This window comes from Onychostoma macrolepis, chromosome 05 (assembly GCF_012432095.1).
Source record: "Onychostoma macrolepis isolate SWU-2019 chromosome 05, ASM1243209v1, whole genome shotgun sequence".
In the NCBI taxonomy this organism is placed as follows: domain Eukaryota; kingdom Metazoa; phylum Chordata; class Actinopteri; order Cypriniformes; family Cyprinidae; genus Onychostoma; species Onychostoma macrolepis.
Window position 1 is genome coordinate 9,693,474 of NC_081159.1, and position 20,952 is coordinate 9,714,425.

Below are 20,952 nucleotides of genomic sequence, written 5' to 3' on the forward strand. Positions count from 1 at the left end.
GCCCATATCAGTCCAACACATACTCACACACACACACACACATAGGCCTACTTTAAAATCTTCGACATGTCTGCTCTCCAGAAATGTAAGAGCAATATATTCAGTAGATCATCTATTCAGTTTTTCCTCCTGTCCCCTTAGGGCAGTGAAATACTTGCTGAAGGAAATGAAACTGAGCAGTCAGAATGGCTATTTTTTTCTTCAGTATACCACACTGTGACTGAATATAAAACATTTGCTGGTGTGTTCAGATTTGCATCTGATGTGCTTCCATTCACCATCAAAAAAAAAAAGGTGTCACCTCTCCACTCAGGGACACAAACACGTGCTACTGGAGTGTTAATCAAATTGTGAAGAAGAAGAAGAAGAAAAAAAACACACAAAGGGAGAAAGGAAGACTGAAAGTAAAAGAATCTCCATAATTTTTTGACTCAATAGCCAGAATACATCTTCACCAACAATCAACGTTGACCTTAAAAATGGTCACTCATTTTACACATTTGACCCATCTGTTCAGATAAGCAGATGAGTTGCATCTACTGGTTTTGGGTTGTTTATCTGGAAACAAAAACAAGACTGTAAAAATAGTACAGAAATCTGTGAAATTTGCTTTGTGAAAAATTTAGATGAGCAATTGAAACTAAGCGTGGAACGTTATTTCGGAGATGTATTTAAATATTACTGTTTTTATGATTCATTTTCAGTTCATTCAAACACATCAATTTGTTCATATATTCACATTCATGACATTTATTTCTTAAAACAATCGAACAAAAAAGAGCTAAGAATGCCTGGTTTGACAGATTGTCATTTTTATCAGTTGTCCTAAAGACACAAACAAGTTTCTGTTTCACATGGCAAAGTATGTAGAACTGGTTTGTTAAGCACACACACACAGACCTTGTCTTTTTTCGGTTTACATGCCTTAATCAGTTCTGAAAACGTACTAATAATTTAATGCTGGAAGATATTTTCATTGTTCATCTGTGGGATAAAGACCCAGTCAAAAAAAAATACATATTGAATGGTGGTTGAATATTTATTATTGGTGTTACAAACCAAGCAGCAGAATAATGGGGCTCACTGCCCAGACTGCCACTCAATCTACATGACACTTCCATTAAAACAATACTAAAACCTTCACAAATTAATTTAGTGATAATTATATTCACATATGTATATATTAAAAAAAAAAAAAATTCACATATAAAAAGTTGACTTAAAAACTAACAATATTTAGTGCAAAGGCAGAAACAGTACAAAACAAAAACAACTATTGTTTTTATTTTACAATTTTCAGTACAAAAAATAGTGAGGTTAGAGATGTGTGTCTGCGATAGGAATCCGCCGCAGCTCTACGATTTGAGAGTTAGCCACACTACCTCCATCATGACTGCCGTGGACTGACTCGCTGTCACTCACATTAAGGCCAGAACCTGTTTGTAGATAGAACATTATTCCCAAATTTCCAAACTAACTAGTATTTATCAAAAAAGTTCACATGAAATATTATAATTGCTAAAGATCTGTAGGGATTTAGGTACATTTTTGGAAGAAAGGGGCTTACCAGTTTTTAAGGCAAATATGAGGTCATCAAACTCCTGTGACTCCTCGTCCTGCACCAGATTGGTGTTGATGAACCCTCCTTCTGTGATGTAGGTCTCGTCCTGAGGACTCTGTTTGAAAACATTGCTAGGCTGACTGCTGGGCCTCAGTGAAGCTCTCTCCCAATCTGCAGAGATCTGAAAAACATAACAAAAAGAGATCTTTTGATGTCAAATTTTCAAAGCTTCACCACATTAAATTGCCTTATGTAGTTGATTTAGTTTGTGCACTCAGTCTGAGCTGAAAGGAGACACAAATCAGCCATTCAATGGGGTGTCTGCCGCAGGGGTCATTCAGAGGTTATGAGGACTTGGATGTTTATAGAGTTTTATCAGGCTGGGTATGAGGGGTGAGTCAGCATTCACAATCATGAATTCTGGTATAGCTGGAGATTTATAGGCGAGGAAGTTGTTTAATGTTACAAAAGATTTATTTTCAATGTTCCCACAAAAATATTAAGCAGAACTGAATGATTTCTGAAGGTTCATGTGAAACTGAAGACGCTGAACATTCAGCTTTGCCATCACAGGATTAACAAAATAAAAAAAAAAAAGAAAAAGAAAATGTATGTGTATATATATATATATATATGAAGAGTTTATTAGCAAAAACAGATAACTCCATTTTGTTTTTTAATGATCAAAAATCATGTTTTTATTATGTTATCATGTTTTTGTGTTTTATTGTGTTAGCTGTATTTTTAGATATTTTTTAACCTAGTCAAAATAACCCAGCTGCAGTTTGATTGAGATTAATTGTAATGCACAATGAAAAAACATGATTTTTGACAAGTTCATGTTTTTCAGAGTTATCTGTTTTTCCAATGAACTCTTCATATGTACAGTGGTGTGAAAAAGTGTTGGCTCCTTTTTTTGCATGTTTGTCACACTTTAATGTTTCAGATCTTCAAACAGATTTAAATATAAATCAAAGATAACACAAGTAAACACAACATGCAGTTCCCTGTCGATACTCCACTCGAACAGCGTCTTGATAAAGACGCATATGGGAAAAAGCCTTTTTTCTCCTGAACTGAAGTCTTATTCAATCACGCAGTGAAACTGCACGACTATTGGTTCGTGCAGTGTGTAAAAAACGAACCAATGTGTCGGCAGCGGAGCTGCACGAGCCTATGGCGACGAAGCCCGCCAGAATGGGCGGGGCATCTGGCTATATAAACGGCCATTTCGCCATAGGATCCTCAGATTTCTTCTCCTTCAGTGACGACGACTTCGCCTCGCTGATCCTAGAAGCCTGCTCGCCGTAGACAAGCTTCGCAGCTGGACCCAGCAGCCTCGAACTGCACGGCTGACTCGCCTTTTACTCCGCACTTCAGCATCGTGGCGGTTCCGGTCCTGTTCGCTGCCGCCATCCGGTGAAAACTCACGCATTTCTAAAAGAGCAAATCGGCGTTGTTGCAAATGCCGCTCCGTTCTTGCGGCTCGTGCAGGTCTCCCCTGCACGCCGATGACGGCCACAGCGAGTGCGTTTCCTGCTTGGGGAAACCCCATGCAGACGCCGTGCTCGCTGGCTCTGATTGTTCTCACTGCGAGAACATCAGTCTCACCTCTCTGTGCTCGCGGATAGCTTTCTTTTCAGAGAGTGACTCCGCCCCTCGCGCCCTCCCGTTTTCTTCCTCCCAGGGACCTGTGAAAAAACAGCGGGGCAGAGGAGCTCAGCGCCCGGCTGAGAGCGAGCTCACGTCGGCTCAGATCCCGCGTGCCTCGCTCTCGCAACACAGAGAGGTTTCCCCCGTCCTTTTTTCCCAACCTGACCAGCGTCCCTCTGCAAGTGCGAGTGATCTGGTCTCGTTCGGGGGAAGTGATGAAGAGCTTGCCGATGACAGCTTGTCATTGGCAGCTTCGGACGATGAGGAGCTGTTGGCCTCAGTGGCTGACCCCGCCCCCCCGCATTCGTCCGCGTCCAGCGCTGCCAAAGCCGGGATGGATACCGAACTTTTCCGTGTCCTCTCAAAGGCGGTTGAAGAGCTGGGATTGGAGTGGTCTCCACCAGAGGAGCCATCTCGCAGCCGTCTCGATGAGTGGTTCCTGCCGGGGCGCCGTCAGGCCCCTCCCCAGCGACCCTCGCCATTCTTCCCTGAAGTTCACGACGAGCTCACGAGATCTTGGCGCGCCCCCTACTCTGCTCGCCTCCATACTTCTGCTTCATCCGCCCTCACTACAGTTGACGGCGCTCAAGAAAAGGGGTACGAGAGGATGCCTCAACTAGATGAATCAGTGGCTGCTCACCTCTGCCCATCCACTGCCATCGGTTGGAAAGCAAAGGCCACCCACCCGTCCAGGCCATGCAGGACCACTTCAGCGCTCTCTGGCTATTCAGAAACTAGCGGCCTCCTTCAAGAGCGGCACCGCTCGCCCCCTCAAAGCGTTTCAGAGAATGCTGGGCCTCATGGCCGCAGCATCGCCAGTGTTACAGCTGGGCCTGCTTCGCATGCGGCCCCTCCAACGCTGGTTGAAACCACGAGTTCCACCCCACGCATGGCATCACGGACGCCTGCATATCAGGGTGACCTAGGCCTGTGTGACAGCCCTGGCCCCCTGGAAGAACCCACGATGGATGGAGAAGGGCGTGGCTATAGGAATGGTCTGCAACAGGAAGGTTGTCACGACAGACGCCTCCAACTCAGGTTGGGGGGCGCTGTGCGAAGGCAAACCGACCTTTGGCCATTGGTCGGAAGCGGAGAACGGCCTCCACATCAACTGCTTGGAAATGCTAGCAGTATGTCGAGCCTGCCGGTTTTTTCTGCCAGACCTAATAGGACGCCATGTGCTGATTCGCTCAGACAACATGTCCGTGGTGTCCTTTATAAATCACCAAGGAGGTCTCTCCTCGAAGCGCCTCTTCATTCTGATAGAGCGCCTTCTGGAGTGGGCTCAGCGCAATTTGCGCTCGCTAAGGGCAGCACACTTGCCGGGCAGATTGAACCAAGGAGCGGATATGTTATCTCGGAGCAATGTCCCCTCAGAGGAGTGGATGCTCCATCCGCGGACGGTTCGGATGATCTGGAAGATCTTTGGCAAGGCAAAAGTAGATCTTTTCGCCTCCAAAGACAGCTCTCACTGCCCAATTTATTATTCGAAGGTCAGGGTCCTTTATGCATTCCCTCCGATCGCCCTGATCCCTCAGGTCATCAGGCGGATCAAGGAACAAGGACACAAGGTTCTATTGGTGGCCCCCTTGTGGGAAAACCAACCTTGGTTGTCAGAGCTGGTTCAGCTGCTAACAGCAGCCCCCTGGCCCGTGCCCCTGAGACGGGATCTCCTCTCTCAGGCGAACGGAACAATATGGCACCCTCGGCCCGAGCTGTGGGCTCTCCACCTGTGGCCGCTCGACGGGAGCCTACCAGCCTCCCAGAGCGAGTGTTAAACACCATTTCTGAGGCTAGAGCCCCGTCTACAAGACGCCTCTACGCCCTTAAGTGGTCTGTTTTCTCCACTTGGTGCCTAGACCGCGGTGAAAACCCGTCTACCTCCGAGTTAGCGGTGGTTCTGTCCTTCTGGATAAAGGACGTTCCCCCTCCACACTCAAGGTGTTCGTAGCAGCTATAGCGGCCTTTCATGCCCCTATAGCAGGCCAATCGGTAGGCAGAGACAACTCAGTTGTCCGTTTTCTCAGGGGAGCCAAGAGGCTGAATCCGCCTCGGCCCCTCACCGTCCCTACATGGGACCTGCCCACTGTATTGAGGGCCCTGAAGGGCCCTTCTTTTGAGCCGCTTCAGCCTACGAACCTTCGGTCGCTGTCGCTGAAAACTGCTCTGCTACTAGCACTAGCATCGGTTAAGCGGGTAGGAGACCTACAGGCGCTCTCTGTTAGCCCTGCCTGCCCGGAATTCGGGCCCAACGACTCCAAGGTCGTCCTGAAACCAAGGCATGGTTACGTACCCAAGGTACTTTCAACACCATTCAGAGCTCAGGTCATCACACTCTCCGCGCTTCCTCCTTCTGAGGAGGACCGGGAGTTGTCCTTGTTATGCCCTGTCAGAGCTTTGAGGATCTACTTTGAGCGTTCTGCCTCATTTAGGCGTACAGAACAGCTCTTTGTTAGCTTCGGTAACCACGCCAAAGGGCATCCGGTCACAAAGCAGAGACTCTCTAAGTGGATAGTGGATGCTGTTACGCAGGCGTACTCTTCCTTGGGCCTACAATGCCCCATTGGAGTACGAGCCCATTCTACTAGAGGCATCGCCTCGTCATGGGCTTGGTCTAGCGGTGTGTCCATTACAGAGATTTGTGCAGCGGCCGGCTAGGCCTCGCCGTCCACATTTGCTAGGTTTTATAGCCTGGATGTACCAGCCTTACAGGATAGGGTCCTCTCTGCTTAGATGAGCGTACATGTATACGTTATGGGAACAATCCTGACAGAGAATTCTTGACCACAATGCGCTCAAGCTCTCTAGTTGGGTTCTTGCATACCTCGGTCCTGGAAGTACTGAGTATGTAACAGTCATAAGGAATGATCACCCAGGCCGAGCATAACCTCTATGAGTTTAGCTCGCTTAGCCTGGAGCATACTATTGAACTTCCCTGTGGGCATTAAATGCTTATGGAGTAATATTATGCAGTCGTTCCTCTGCCTTAGCACGGCGTGATTGAATTGAGTTCCCATATGCGTCTTTATCAAGACGCAGTACGAGTGGAGTATCGACAGGGAACGTACTCAGTTACTGTCGTAACCTCGGTTCCCTGAGATACGGAACGAGTACTGCGTACTTTGCCGTGCCAGACAGCTGCACGACTCAGTCGTCGCTTCAGTCGAAGTAACCTGAGGATCCTATGGCGAAACGGCCGCTTATATAGCCAGATGCCCCGCCCATTCTGGCGGGCTTTGGCGGGCTTCGTCGCCATAGGCTCGTGCAGCTCCGCTGCCGACACATTGGTTCGTTTTTTACACACTGCACGAACCAATAGTCGTGCAGTTTCACTGCATGATTGAATAAGACTTCAGTTCAGGAGAAAAAAGGCTTTTTCCCATATGCGTCTTTATCAAGACGCAGTACTCGTTCCGTATCTCAGTGAACCGAGGTTACGACAGTAACCGAGTACGTTTTTAAATGAAGTTTTTTATTATGAAGGGAAAACAAAATCCAAACCCACATGGCCCTGTTTGAAAAAGTGCTTGCCCCCTAAACCTAATAACTGGTTGTGCCACCCTTTGCAGCAACAACTGCAATCAAGCGTTTGCGATAACTGGCAATGAGTCTATTTTGGCCCACTCTTCTTTGCAGAATTGTTGTAATTCAGCCACATTGGAGGCTTTTCGAGCATTTTCGAATGGACTGTTTAAGGTCATGCCACAGCATTTCAATTGGATTTAAGTCCAGACTTTGATTTGGCCACTCCAAAACCTTAATTTTGTTTTTCTTGATACATTCAGAGGTGGACTTGCTGCTGTGTTTGGAATCATTGTCCTGCTGCATAACCCAAGTGCACTTGAGCTTGAGGTCACAAATTGATGGCTGGACATTCTCCTTCAGGATTTTCTGATAGAGTGCAGAATTCATGGTTCCATCAATTATGGCAAGTCATCCAGGTTCTGAAGCTGCAAAGCAGCCTCAGACCATCACACTACCACCACCATGTTTGACTGTTGGTATGATGTTCTTTTTATGAAATGCTGTGTTGGTTTTACGCCAGATGTAACGGGACACACCTTCCAAAAAGTTCAACTTTTGTTGCATCAGTCCACAGAATATTTGCCCAAAAGTCTTGGGGATAATCAAGATATTTTTTGGCAAATGTGAGACGAGCCTTTGTGTTCTTTTTGGTCAGCAATGGCTTTTGCCTCAGAACTCTCCCATGGATGCTGTTTTTGCCCAGTCTCTTTCTTATTGTTGAATCATGAACACTGACCTTAATTGAGGCAAGTGAGGCCTGCAGTTCTTTAATGTTGTTCTGGGTTCTTTTATGACCTCCTGGATGAGTCGTCTTTGTGCTCTTGGAGTAATTTTGGTAGGACGGCCACTCCTGGGAAGGTTCACCACTGTTCGAAGTTTTCTCTATTTGTGGATAATGGCTCTGACCATGGTTTGCTGGAGTCCCAAAGCCTTAGAAATGGCTTTATAACCCTTTCCAGACTGATACATGTAAACTATTTTGTTTCTCATCTGTTTATGAATTTCTTAAGATCGTGGAATGATGTGTTGCTCTTTAAACATGCTTCACTTTGTCAGACAGGTTCTATTTAAGTGATTTCTTGAGTCAACAGGTCTGGCAGTAATCAGGCCTGGGTTTGACTAGTGAAATTTAACTCAGCTTTCTAAAATAATGTGGTTAATCACAGTTCTTTCATGATTTAATAGGAGGGGGCAATTAAGTTTTCACGTAGGGCCAGGTAGGTTTGGACAGCTTTTTTCCCTTAATAAATGAAATCATTTATAGTTTGATGATCTGAATCTTTTAAGTGTGACAAATATGCAAAAAAAAAAAAATCAGGAAGGGGGCCAACACTTTTTCACACCACTGTATATATATATATATATATATATATATATATATATATATATATATATATATATATATATATATATATATATATACACACACACATATATACACACACACACACAGTATATGTCACAATCTCCGCTGGAGCAAGGAGAACGCAGGAGTCGAGGAGCACAATCAAACCTTCTTTTAATGAAGCACAAACACAGGGGAAAGACAAACAATACCGGACATCAGACACAGGGAAACACTAGGCTTAAGAACACTGGAAATGAATCAAGGAGAACAGAAACAGGTGAGGAGAAAATCAAACACAGACGGAGACTAATGAACTAATAATAAAGACAGGAAGGACCAAATTTGGGCATGGGGGACAAGACACACGTGACAGTATATATATACAACAAACTGATGATGAAGAATCGTAATATAAATGGTATAACAAACTGTTTACCAGTTGACTCATTTCTAACGTTCTCACACATGAAACTGTAGAAACTGCTGACTTTTGGCACGAAGAGGCAGTGATACTCCTCACAATAACCTTCTGACTCCATCCTGTGACATAAATCTATTTTTTTCATTCATTTCAATCATCAAAGTAAAGAACAAATAGCCCCATTAAACAGAACATTGTGAAACAGTACATCTGACTTGCCCTCCCTTAATGTGCTTCCTAATGGCAATGGCTTCATTTCCTTTGGCTGGGTGCTTTTTCCCAGGAGGATGGAGGGAGTGGCCACTCCAGTCCCCCATGTCCCAGGCACCTCATTTTGGTACAAAAGCCCATCGACAGTCCTGTAATCAGAACAGAATGTACACCGGGTGAACTGAGCACCACCAGGCACCTAGTCATGTCTGTTTGAAGAGCCTGAGGAGACGGCCACCCCTCCAGAGCGCTCTTTCCTTTCCTCTCTCCACCAGTCAACTCCTCCCAATCCAACTGCCTCGTCTCGAGGCCACATGTGACACTAAGAGCTGCTTTAAGCTAGGAGTCAGTGCTCTCACGAACAAAACAGGATTACTTAATAGTTCTCTCAAGTCTGCACTTAGAGATCAATGTCCCTAAAATTACAGTCCTACCATAATCTTATTTATTTGTCCACTCATAAATTGGCTTTAGCTAAATAAATAAACACATTACAAGCCATTTTGGATGAATTTTTCTCCTATTGTATAAGCTTTATCAAGTTTCTGGAGCTTAAACTTAACCCAAGTCTCATCATTAGCACCTACAGACTGAAAACTTTTAACACTGGCGGCACAAACAAAAAGTACAAAAAGTAGGGTGAACAATGTAAAAGTGGAGTCAAGCACTGCTGAAAGCTTTTTACTCTCATCCTTGAAGTTTTATTATGATACTACAACCCAAACTAAATATTTTGGGTGAGAATCTTTAAGCATCTCATGATTCTTTGGCAATTCAGATCATATTGAAACATGAATCTTTCATTTGTTTTTATTAATGAATTTACTAGCATTTTATTTATTTAATTATAAGTGCTAATAATAAGCACTCAAATGCCATCACACATATGAAACAGCATGGATTAAGAATTGTTTAAAAAATTGAAATGCATTGGAGAATTGATATTTAATACAATGTTAATTATAGACCTTTCAACACAATTAGGCACTATTTTTTCATTTGAACTGCATTATTATTATTTAATTTTTTTTTCAGATAAAGTGGGGCAGTGGTTTTAATTCAGAAAATATTTTTAGCGGTATTTAAATAATTTTCCTAAATCTATTAGCAAATTACGTTTAAATACATGTCACATCTGCTTAAGTTGGTCAAGCCTTTTTTTTTTTTTTGGACAATGGCACAGTAGACAAGGTTTTCAGCCTGTTTAATCTCATAACCACCAGGTCATAGTCAAGATAATCCATCATCTAAATCAGCTTGGAATGGCTAATAACCATACATGATCTATAATAACCAGGATGTTATAGCACAGTTTTTATAAGGCTATTAGAATATATCTAGGCTCTAACTATTGTACGTAATATTTTATTAACCTCATGATTAGTTTTAAATAGCATCTCACTCTTTTCTAAAAAGCTGCTGTCCCAGTTCGATATATACATGTTTCACTTAGTTAAGTCTCACTAATAAATTGTAAAGTCTTGAGAACAGCTCAGAATTAAAGCTGCAGACTGAAGGAAAATTAGATATTTTCTTTTTAAACATCTCCTCTAAAAGCCTTTCTTGATCTCTGCCCATCCTTCCTAGGCAGCCTGTGCTCTCTTTACAGTCCTACATCCCCCTCCTAACCTCCCTACACCCTCATTCCCGGATCTGTGAATAGTTTACATTGAGGGCTCAGAGGAATGTGAGCTTCTACACCAGGCCTCTTTATTACATAACACTGTCTTACAGTCTGTATGTGCGTGAGCTGACTCGGTGAACAAACACAGGTCAGAGAGTCCTCTACCTCGGCTTGAGGATGATAAATAGGTGGTTATGCAAACACACATAAATCTAAAGGCTTCCAATGTAATGTTACAAGTACATGTGTGGTATGAAATGCTGTCAGATGCCACTGCCAAATAAAGCAAGTGCAACAACTATTCATTAGAAATGTTTATCAAAACCCTCAGTAACAGACGCACCTCTTCCATGGCACTGATGAGGTTCTGTGTGGACTTGCTGATTTCTCCTCCACCCACAGTAGCAGCACCAGTGCTCTGGTATATGGAGTCTGGGCTGCCGTGTCCATTCATTTCCACGGTGTAGGTTGCCTTAGCTGGCCAGAAGAGCTGATTATGCATGATGAAGTAGACGGAAAACACGTACAGACCCTGAAAAAGATGAAATCACAAGTTAGATGAGCTCAGCACAGTCAAATCAGATGAATAGAGTTATTTCCTCTATTCTATAGAGGGAAGTGGTGCAGGATCTCCATGAGATCCAAGTCAATAGATTTGTTACTTAAGCAGTAAGTCATGAGATATTATGAATATAATAAAAGTAAAAAATAAATAAATAAATAATAATAATATTATATATATATATATATATATATATATATATATATATATGTATATGTATGTATGTATGTATGTATGTATGTATGTATATATATATATATATATATATATATATATATATATATATATATATATATATATATATATATATATATATATATATGTATGTATATAATTTGTTTAAAAACAAAATTGAAAAAAAAAAAAAAAATCACAAAAGGCTACTTTAAAATTATTTCAGAAGTAACAAGGATTATCATATCTAAAAAGACAAGTTGTTTGGCATTCCAAATGTTTTGTGCAAACTAAACAAAAAGAACAAACAAACATCACCATCATCATTTGGTCTTAAATTCCAAATTTTGTAACAGCATGACATCATTTTCCTCCGTCTGACATCATTGTCAATGAGGGTCTGGCCAACCATGATTTTTCCTATTATGCAGCACCAAACCAAATATCGCTGTACACACACTTGTGCCAAATATCTCATGAACACCAGAAATGTCATAACAAATGGGACATGTGGGTGACAGACTGCAGGTGAAACTAAAATAAGAGGGGAAAAGTGCTGAGCTTTTGGAAATACAGAGAAATATACAGAAAGTTTCTGAGGAATAGAGACAGTTAGTGAATAATGTGATACAAGTTCTTGCATTTTATTAATGATTTATATAGTGAGGAAAATGTAAGTGAGGAGAGAAGAGAATAACCAATAAAACACACACACACACACACATACATACATGCATGTATTAGGGACTGGACTTAGTTCCTTTGAACTTAAAATTTCTTTGAAGCTGAACTGCGTCCAAATGTAAAATAACCATAATCCAGCCCTGACTGAAACCACTGTGGCTCAGCATCATTGACAGGTAAAGTAAACTGGATATAAGCATGCACACACATAGCACTCACAAAAATAGAGTATCGATTTCAGGCCTCATTTATAGACTATAAGTGGGCAGCCTGTGCTTCGCTGGGCAGCTTTATCACTGCTACCTGAAAGACACGCAAATGTCCAGAGGCCAGAGCAGCACGCTCAATTACTTCTGCTAGTTACACAACTGTTCTCAGTTCAGAACAGACAGGTATGGTTTTTACCTATGATATAAGGGAAATGAGATGACACGATGCACCTTGTGAGAAATGGTGGGGACGAAACAGACAGAGACCACTAGATATTTAGATGGAATAATCCATCTAAATGTACTCAACTGCATCTGCATTCATTCATGCTTTAAAAAAGACATAACAGAACCATCAAAGTAATGCAGAAGTATAATAAAAGTCATCTATAGTATCAGTACGTCATATTCTAAGTCTTGGGGGAGGAACACACTGACATTAAGTCATTATTCACAGATATTGGATGAAAATAAACAATTATTCAGAATTCATAAAAAAGTCATGAAGGTTCAAAACAACATGAGAGTGTGATATTATTGAGTGAACTGTATTTTTTTGGGTGCTATAGTAATAGAAGTAAGTAATAGCATATAGCCTCATTGGCTATATGCTAAGTCACACATCTGCAATAGTATTCTAAAATGTATCATACTATTTTAAAATGTAATTTATACCTCAGATTCCAGTGTTGCATGATTTTTCACATGATTCTTCAGAAATCATTCTAATATTCTGAATTGGTGCTCAAGTAACATTATTATCAATGTAGACAATAGTTGTGCTGCTTACTGTTTTTGTGATACTTTTTTTTTTTTTTTCAGGAAACCTGCAAACTTTCGAATGGCAGTGTAGCAATATAAATAATAGCAATGCTGCTGACTACTGAAGAATGAATACATGTTGTGATTAAATGATTAATCTGATCTGATGTAATGATTAATCTGACTCAGTGCACTTCTGGTGATCAACAACACCTCCATTCCTTTTTTATTAGCACTTAGCAGGATTTCTCTTTGCATATGCCTTGATACCCTTTTTCACCTTCTTTATTATACATCCTGAAATCAGCAGAGGCTAATATGAAGCTGTTTACAGGCTTCCCAATCAGACAGGAACTAACACCATTTAAATGATATTACTGCAGTTTAATTACATTTATGGCAACAGCCACTGAGAAAATAAGAGGACGAGCATGGAAAATTAGCATCATGGAAAAAACAGCACCCATGAAAACAGATGGCTTGATTATTGAAAACAGACCGAAACATTTGCAGGAAATAAGGGGAATGTGCAGTGAAGAGTTAAAACTAAAATATCACAAACACATACTATAAATGATTGCTGAAGAATTCCTTTGAGAACTGAAAAAGTTCTATCGACCATACTGTACATCAACGTGTCCACGGATGTCTGTATGGGCCTCCCACATGTTTGTGAAGATTTTCCACAGAAGGAGGTCATGTTTTGTTGTAGGCACTGCTGACATTTTTATGTGGCAATTTAGAGTTGACTCAAAAGGAGTCAAAACAAAATTTTGTACTATTTATGCTCTTTCTAGGTGAAGGGCATCTTGTCCAACCCAGTCATGTTTTGGCTGTGTCAGCTTCTCTGACCTGTTATTAGTCAGTCTGTAATGTAGGACAAGCAGAACAAATATGCTCAACTGTGTGTTTAGTTGTTGTTTACACTAACTGTAACAGTGAGGAAATTTTGAATAAGAAATACTGGAGGAAGCAGTGATATGGATGTTTTTATCTTTTCTGCTGATGGGAAGAATTTTTGGACTTGTCTGTTAAAATGTTACTTGTTACTCAAACTTGCTGCAGGGAAGCTTCTATCTAACATTTGATGTTGCAAGCCATATTTTGCTTGCTACATTTTACTATATGAATTATCTATATCCATTGCACTTCTGATGCTGTTTTCTTTTTTAAAATAAAGATGAAAAACTATGTGTGCAGTACACTATACAACCTGTTTTTTGCCTGCAAAATATTGCTTATGTGACTGTATCTTAACCGTTATGTAACATTTTAACTTATACAATTTGGAGTTCAAACTTTCTTCTTCCTTGTAACAAAACCCTGATGTTAAAGAGTTATTAAGAGAAACCATCCTTTGCAGTTGGTCAAGTGATAACTCTATCCAGCTTTATCGACCATGGTGGACTTCACTCATCTAGTCAACAGATAAACAGACTCTCGTCTTCATACAATGACTTTGAATATAGTCCACCCTCACGTAAGAGCCTGCCAGTATCTTAAGATGATGTTATGCAAGAGGTGCAGAACCTTTAGAAATCAATTGACTACAGTATCTATCTATTTTATCTAGAGCAGGAGAAAACTATATGGCACATTAGCAGACTGGGCAGCTGTGCAGTGATAGTGAGGTGATTGTGAGAGTAATACATTTGTATTCAGAGATAACACAGCTGTTTGCAGGTCTTAAACTAAAGGTGAAGAGCCCACTGTGCGCTCAAATGTGAAGATTACCTGTATCAATCTCTTCAGGACTGGGACTTATCTAATGCTTTTAAGCTGTGAACCATTAAGTCTAACTGAATGTGATTCTGAGGATCAGAACTGACCACGGGTCACAACTTTATTACTTTCACACTGAGTTCAATGACAAAACACTTGGAGATAAGATTAGATTGCAGCCATTGGTGATTTAAGCAGCGTTACAACTTGGTCTGTTTTGTAAAAAGCGTCATTAATAACCGTATTTCCATACTAACTAAATAAACTACCATTCAAAAAGATATTTTCAACATTTTTGAAAGAAGCTGCTTGTGCTTACCAAGGCTGCATTTTTTAAATACAAAAGTAAAACAGTAAACCATTTCATTAAAAAGTAAAACCGTAATCTTGTGAAATATACTAACCGTTTACAATATCTATTTTATATTTTAATATACATTAAAATGTAATTTATTCATGTAATGGCAGAGCTCCAGTCTTCAGAAATCATTCTAAGATGCTGATTCGAAGAAACATTATATATGTTATTGTGTAATGTTGTGCTGCTTAATATTTTCATGAAAACCGTGACACATTTCCTTCATGATTCTTTGATAAACAGAAATTTCAAAAGAACAGCATTTATTTGTAAATAAAATCTTTTGCAACATTATACATGTCTTTACTCTTACTTTTGATCAATTTTGACAAAGAAAGAAAGATAGATAAATAAATGCACAAAAGTGGCCTTGATATCACAGTTTATTGATGTTTATTATGTAGTGTCATTAGGTATTGTCTAAAACCATCTAACTAGTATAAATTGTACCATAAATATATGCATTTACAAAGGAAGAGAGCTCCTCAATAAAATCAAGTTACATCGTGTTGTATGCATGTTCTTACCAGAACGATATTGAAGATAACAAGAAGGATCAGCATCCACAGGTGTCTGTAGGCCATGTGCAATCCAGCCCAAAGACAGACCAGAGTCACCAGAGCAAACAGATACAACATCATGGGCACCTCTGAAGAACAAACAGAAAGAAACTTCAGTTGAGTTTGTATGATCAAATAAACTCATTTGGGAAAAAAATTTTTTTCCTAAAGTGCAAGATGACTACATTTGAAGATAATATATTTCTAGAAAAATCACAATAGCTTTGCTCATCAGTTTTCAGCTGACTGTGCTGTTTTCTCTGTGCTGCATGCACCGATGCCAGCAGCCATGTGTGCTGTTTTCAGTTACAGAGCAAGCTGGCCAGGCATGCTTCAGTTTTTCCATAGTTCAGACAGGCTTTTCACATGCAGCTAGAGCTCTTTGAACTGCGCTCGCTCTGGCATGAGAGCCGTGTGGGCACGTTTATTGACCTGGGGCAGGAGTCCAAGATGGCTGCCAGCGAAAACAAACAAAACAAACCAAAACAACAAAGGAAGGAGAATAAAAATGAGTTGTCTCATTAAGCAGGTCACAGTCCAGAGACTGTTCTGGGGTAAATGAGGGCAGCCATGGGTACAAAGTACTTGGCCCATGAGTGCTCTTCGTGTGGGCAAACAATGCCTCTCAGTGCCAAGACTCACTCAAGCATATTGGCATAAGGACTTTAACCAGAGTGTTTTACTTTAACAACGATTATGAGTTTAATTGCTGAAACATTCACTCAGAGGGAGGGAAGAGAAATATGTGTTGCAAACACGCTAGTTCAAAACCTGACATTCTAGCATCAACATAAACTAATCATTTACTCAAAGTCATGGCATTATGATCATAAACACTAGGGATTTGAATTTTGATGATTTTGTGGATTTGAATACTCAACAGATAAAGTACTTTTATCATAAACCCATTTATGCAAATAAGCAATGACAGAATACAGCTACAACCAGTAGAAATGATGTAACCAGAATCATAACAAAACATTAAATATGGTTGGCAACATTCGCCAAATCTATCCCAAAATTCGGTAACACTTCAGTAGGGACCAATTCTAAGTATCAACTAGTTGCTTATTAGCATGCCTATTATTGACCTATTGGTTGTTTGTTAGTGCTTATAAAGCACATATTCAGCATGACAATATTCAATATCCCTAAGTTTAACAACTATGTTACTAACTAATAATTAGCAGCAAATTAGCAGTTTATTGAGGCAAAAGTCGTAGTTAATGGTTTGGACCTTAAAATAAAGTGAAACCAAAAATCCCAAATATCTCAATCAGTTTAAAATAAATGTAACAGATTTTGACATGCAGTTTTGTGTTTTCATGACAAATTTTTATTGTCACCCATTCCCCAATGATTCTTTTCACTTCTCGTATGTTACCTAATACCACTTCTTTTGGCTCGACTAACACTTCACCGGCAAATGCATTTATGATTTCTATGTTGGCCAAAGTACACAACCAGGCAAAGCTGTGGCTGATAATTAGCGAGGGAGAGGCAGTCTGTGTCATTGTTTCTTTCAGCAGACCTTATTTGCATCCACTCACCTCCTTGACCTCGTGAGAACCCTGTTTTTTAATTTGTACTTTTAATTAGGGAACAAAAAGTACGGCTCCAGAATGGAGAACAGGCTGACTCATCCATCATGCTCTCCTCTCATTACATAAACATGGACGTGAGCTCAGCCCGGCACTTTGAGGACTCCAAACAATGGCAGAAGACCTGCATTCACTTTTTTAAAAATAAAATGCATTTAGCGGTTATTTGATTTACAACTCGTGCATCCGCTCGCTTAGGAAATTGAGTGAACAAACGGAATATTCAAATATTAGCATCTTTCTTTGATGGCCACAATTGGACAATTAGAGGCTGAAATTAGACAACATATTAGCTCTATTTGTTCTAGCACATGATTGAAGCGTATTAGATTCAACAGCAGATGTGTAGAACCCACATCTAGGGAAAAAGAATATTCATCAGTTTAACCTCCACAACCTAGCGCTTCCCTGGGCTCGCTTACTGCATCCCTGATGATGGAAAACAATCATGCATGCACCTGCAGCCTTGTTCGTGCATGCCGGCATCTAATCAAATTAAGACAAGCAAACACCCTGCAAGTTCAAGAGATTTCAAATAATCCTCAAATTCTCTAAGCGTCATTGCTGAAATGCATGCATGCATGACAAAAACAGCAAATGAGATTATAATTGGCTTTCATTAGAGTGAATGAGGGTGATGAGAATCAGTGCAATCCAAAATGAGGCTTCCTTTAGGGATATGACTTGCTGTTTGAGAACACGGCGTCCTGTGCCGTCCCAGAGCGCTTCACCAGCAGAACTAATGCACGCGGCATTAACATCTGTTCTGCTGCTGCTTTGATGTTAATATGACTCTGATGACACCAGGAGTGCAAAGACAAGCAGAGTCATAGGCCATGCATGACTGACACATCTCTGGGGCGATTTAGTGGAAGACCTGCCAGCAGAAGCAGGCAAACATTATGAAAGACTTGGCAATGAAAAGTAGGCCACACATTCCTCATCCGATAGACAACACATGGCAGAGGGCCGAAGTTTAACACCAGGTTAGCACAAAAATGCCATGGTCATTGCTTCCACCTGTCTAACTTTACCTGCTGTTTGTGTTTGTCTCAACTATCTTACATTTACTTTACTTTCATGATGTTTTGGTTGCTATTTACATTTACCGATACTGTTGCCATAGAACCTTTGGTAACACTTTTCAGTGTTCATGTTACAATGTAGCAGAATACAAGTTGGACTGTAACCACCTAAGACAAAGAGAGCTACACATCCAGATATTACAAATTAACAACATTTCATTTCACAACATTTTTTTAATTTAAATAATTACGTAAAAAGTACACAAACATATACAAGAAAATGTAGATCCTGTCACTGGTTACCATTTACTTTTAGGTTTATCTTTTTTTTATTCACCTTGTTGTAGTTCATTTGAATAATGACAAATTAAAAAGGATATTTCCAACAGTTTTATTTATTCAAAACTAATAATATTTACAATCCCTATATTAACGAAGTTGTGAATGTGAATGTCAATCTATTTCATGTTAACGATCAAAATACACCTTGTATTATTATTAGTGTAATTAATTATATTTACATGTCATGTACATAACACTAGTACACATTTTTATTTTTTTTATAAACAATACTTCCATTCCGAGTTCTTCCACAAATCAAAAACATCAAATTTTATTATATTTCTCTATTCCTTGTTTATTTTTCTGCATATCAGTCTCCACTTTGTACGTGCTGTTCTCTCTCCAAGTCTTTCCCTCCCTCCTCTCCCTGACTGCCTTTGCTTTCCATCTCTGTAAGCACATTCCAGGCTGTGGTCTGGGCCTGGCTGCCTCTGAAGCAGCAGGTTCCTAAACCCTGAGGAACCATCTCTCTATTTGAATGGTACTGGCTAGATCACTTCCTCTCTCAATGAAAACCAGGCTCTCATTAATCCATGGCTTAAACACAAAGTGCTGTACAATACCTCTAATGTTTCCACTCATAATTCACAACTGAAGTGACTCAAAAAATCAGTTTAACTAGAATGAATCATCCTCACTGCATCCAGTTATATCACTGTAAGTAATTCCAAAGGGTTTTCTGAACATAATATGCAGGATTTATAAGTTCTTAATTTTTTTATTTACTGTCTAAATTTATATACAATAGTGTTCAAAAATACAGTAAGAACTGTAATCTTGTGAAATATTATTACAGTTTAAAATAACTGTTTTTATTTTTTAATATATCATAAAATGTCATTTTTCCTGCGATGGCAAAATCAAATAAAAAAAGCTGCCAACCAGTTACAATCTAGATTTCTGTAGTGGTGATGTTAAATATGCTGATGGTCCAAGAGATAAATGTACCACAAGACATTTAGAGTGAAGTCATGAAGGCAAAATGGTATCAGTTAATATATATAATGACATATACAACAGACAACTAGTTCTCTTAGGAGGAGAAGGCACTCAGCATAAGAAAGCAAGCACTGAGGACCACTGGGGAAAAACAGCAGGGCCTAAATGTGAGACAGCACTCTGGCTCCTGTTTAAGATGCCAAAGCAGCTGTCACAACATTCAGCTGTGGTTCAACTCTGAGGATGAAAGACCTTCCTTTGTCTCCCTCTTGAGTGAGCTAACATCTGCCTGGCCAACAGCTTCAATGATAAGAATAAAAGTGTTTCAACTCAAAGAGACATGGGTGGCTGAAGAAGAGGATCTTGGTAAAGAGATGAAAGAGTAAGAGAGCGGGAAGAGCTGAAATCTTCCAGTAAATCTGTTGGAACACATGAGGTGTCCAACAACTTTGTGAGAAGAAACAAACAAAGGTTTAAGATAGAAGTACATACTAGATCAACAACATGCTCTTTGGAATCAAACGCTTGATATTCTTTTGTGTGTGTACGTGTACTTGTGGGTGACATTTGGACATCCTGCTCCTTCCTCTGAACTGTGGGTGTGGGAAGCGTGTCTGGCCTCACGCCAGCTCTCTGACCAGACGTTCCATACAGCATGTTCTCGGAGAACTGAGACCTCTCTAGGGAAAACTAATAGTGTTTGGCATAAAAAACAGGTTGACAATATCTACATCAGTTCCAGCAACTATTAAAACAGAGGTGGGATCACAATCAAAAAAAAAAAAAAAAAAAGAGAGAGATTTGCCTGTATTTAAGAAAATTCTACATAAAAAATAATTACAAAAAATATAGCAATAAGATGCTATGCATTACACTAATACATTTGTCACCCTGGACCACAAAACTTAAGTGTCTTAAGTGTCAATTTTTCGAAATTGAGATTTATACATCATCTGGAAGCAGAATAAATAAGCTTTCCATTGATGTATGGTTTGTTAGGATATTTGGCCGAGATACAACTATTTGAAAATCTGGAATCTGAGGGTGAAAAAAAATCTAAATATTGAGAAAATCGCCTTTAAAGTTGTCCAAATGAATTCTTAGCAATGCATATTACTAATCAAAAATGACATTTTGATATATTTACAGTAGTAAATTTATAAAATATCTTCATGGAATATGATCTTTACGTAATATCCTAATGATTTTTGGCATAAAAGAAAAATCGATAATTTTGACCCATACAGTGTATTTTGGGCTATTGCCCCAAAATATACCCCAGCGACTTAAGACTGGTTTTGTGGTCCAGGGTCACATTTTATAAATCTATTCATTTCAAGTCTTTTTTAACAGTTAAATGGGAAATGCGTGTACTGCCTAAAGGTCCATTGCTGCCATTTTCAGCTCAGCTCAGTTTCCAAATAAAACACATGTAATTTAACTTAACAGGGTAATTTATGATGATTGTTTTCAACAAAAGAAATGGATCCAGACTCTAGACTTTGGGTCAAATCATGGGAACATTATGTAACAGTACTATAGCGTTAGTGATATAAGCAGTTAAGCAAGGTCATAAAGATATGAGATATAGGAGGGTGAAATGCACAGTATTTAGCAGCTGAAATAGGATAGTGATAAACAATGATTTAGACTCTAATGCCCTGCTTCTATG

The 20,952-nt window shown here is 39.9% G+C and overlaps 1 protein-coding gene across 2 annotated transcripts in view; it reads right to left on the reverse strand.

Annotated features, from left to right (window-relative positions):
- Positions 1 to 740: 740 nt before the first annotated feature.
- The window catches only part of adgrv1 (adhesion G protein-coupled receptor V1), a 139,393-nt gene continuing 119,181 nt past the window's right edge, over positions 741 to 20,952 (reverse strand). The window contains exons 88-91 of one of the 2 annotated variants that reach the window (XM_058775838.1): positions 15,341 to 15,462; positions 10,686 to 10,874; positions 1,568 to 1,742; positions 741 to 1,436 (exon numbers count right to left, since the gene is read on the reverse strand). In XM_058775838.1, coding sequence (XP_058631821.1) covers positions 1,318 to 1,436; positions 1,568 to 1,742; positions 10,686 to 10,874; positions 15,341 to 15,462 — 605 coding nt within the window. In that variant the 3' untranslated portion in view covers positions 741 to 1,317. Of the gene's footprint in view, positions 1,437 to 1,567; positions 1,743 to 10,685; positions 10,875 to 15,340; positions 15,463 to 19,252; positions 19,971 to 20,952 lie in introns of those variants that run through there. The other variant, XM_058775839.1, reaches the window with a different exon arrangement.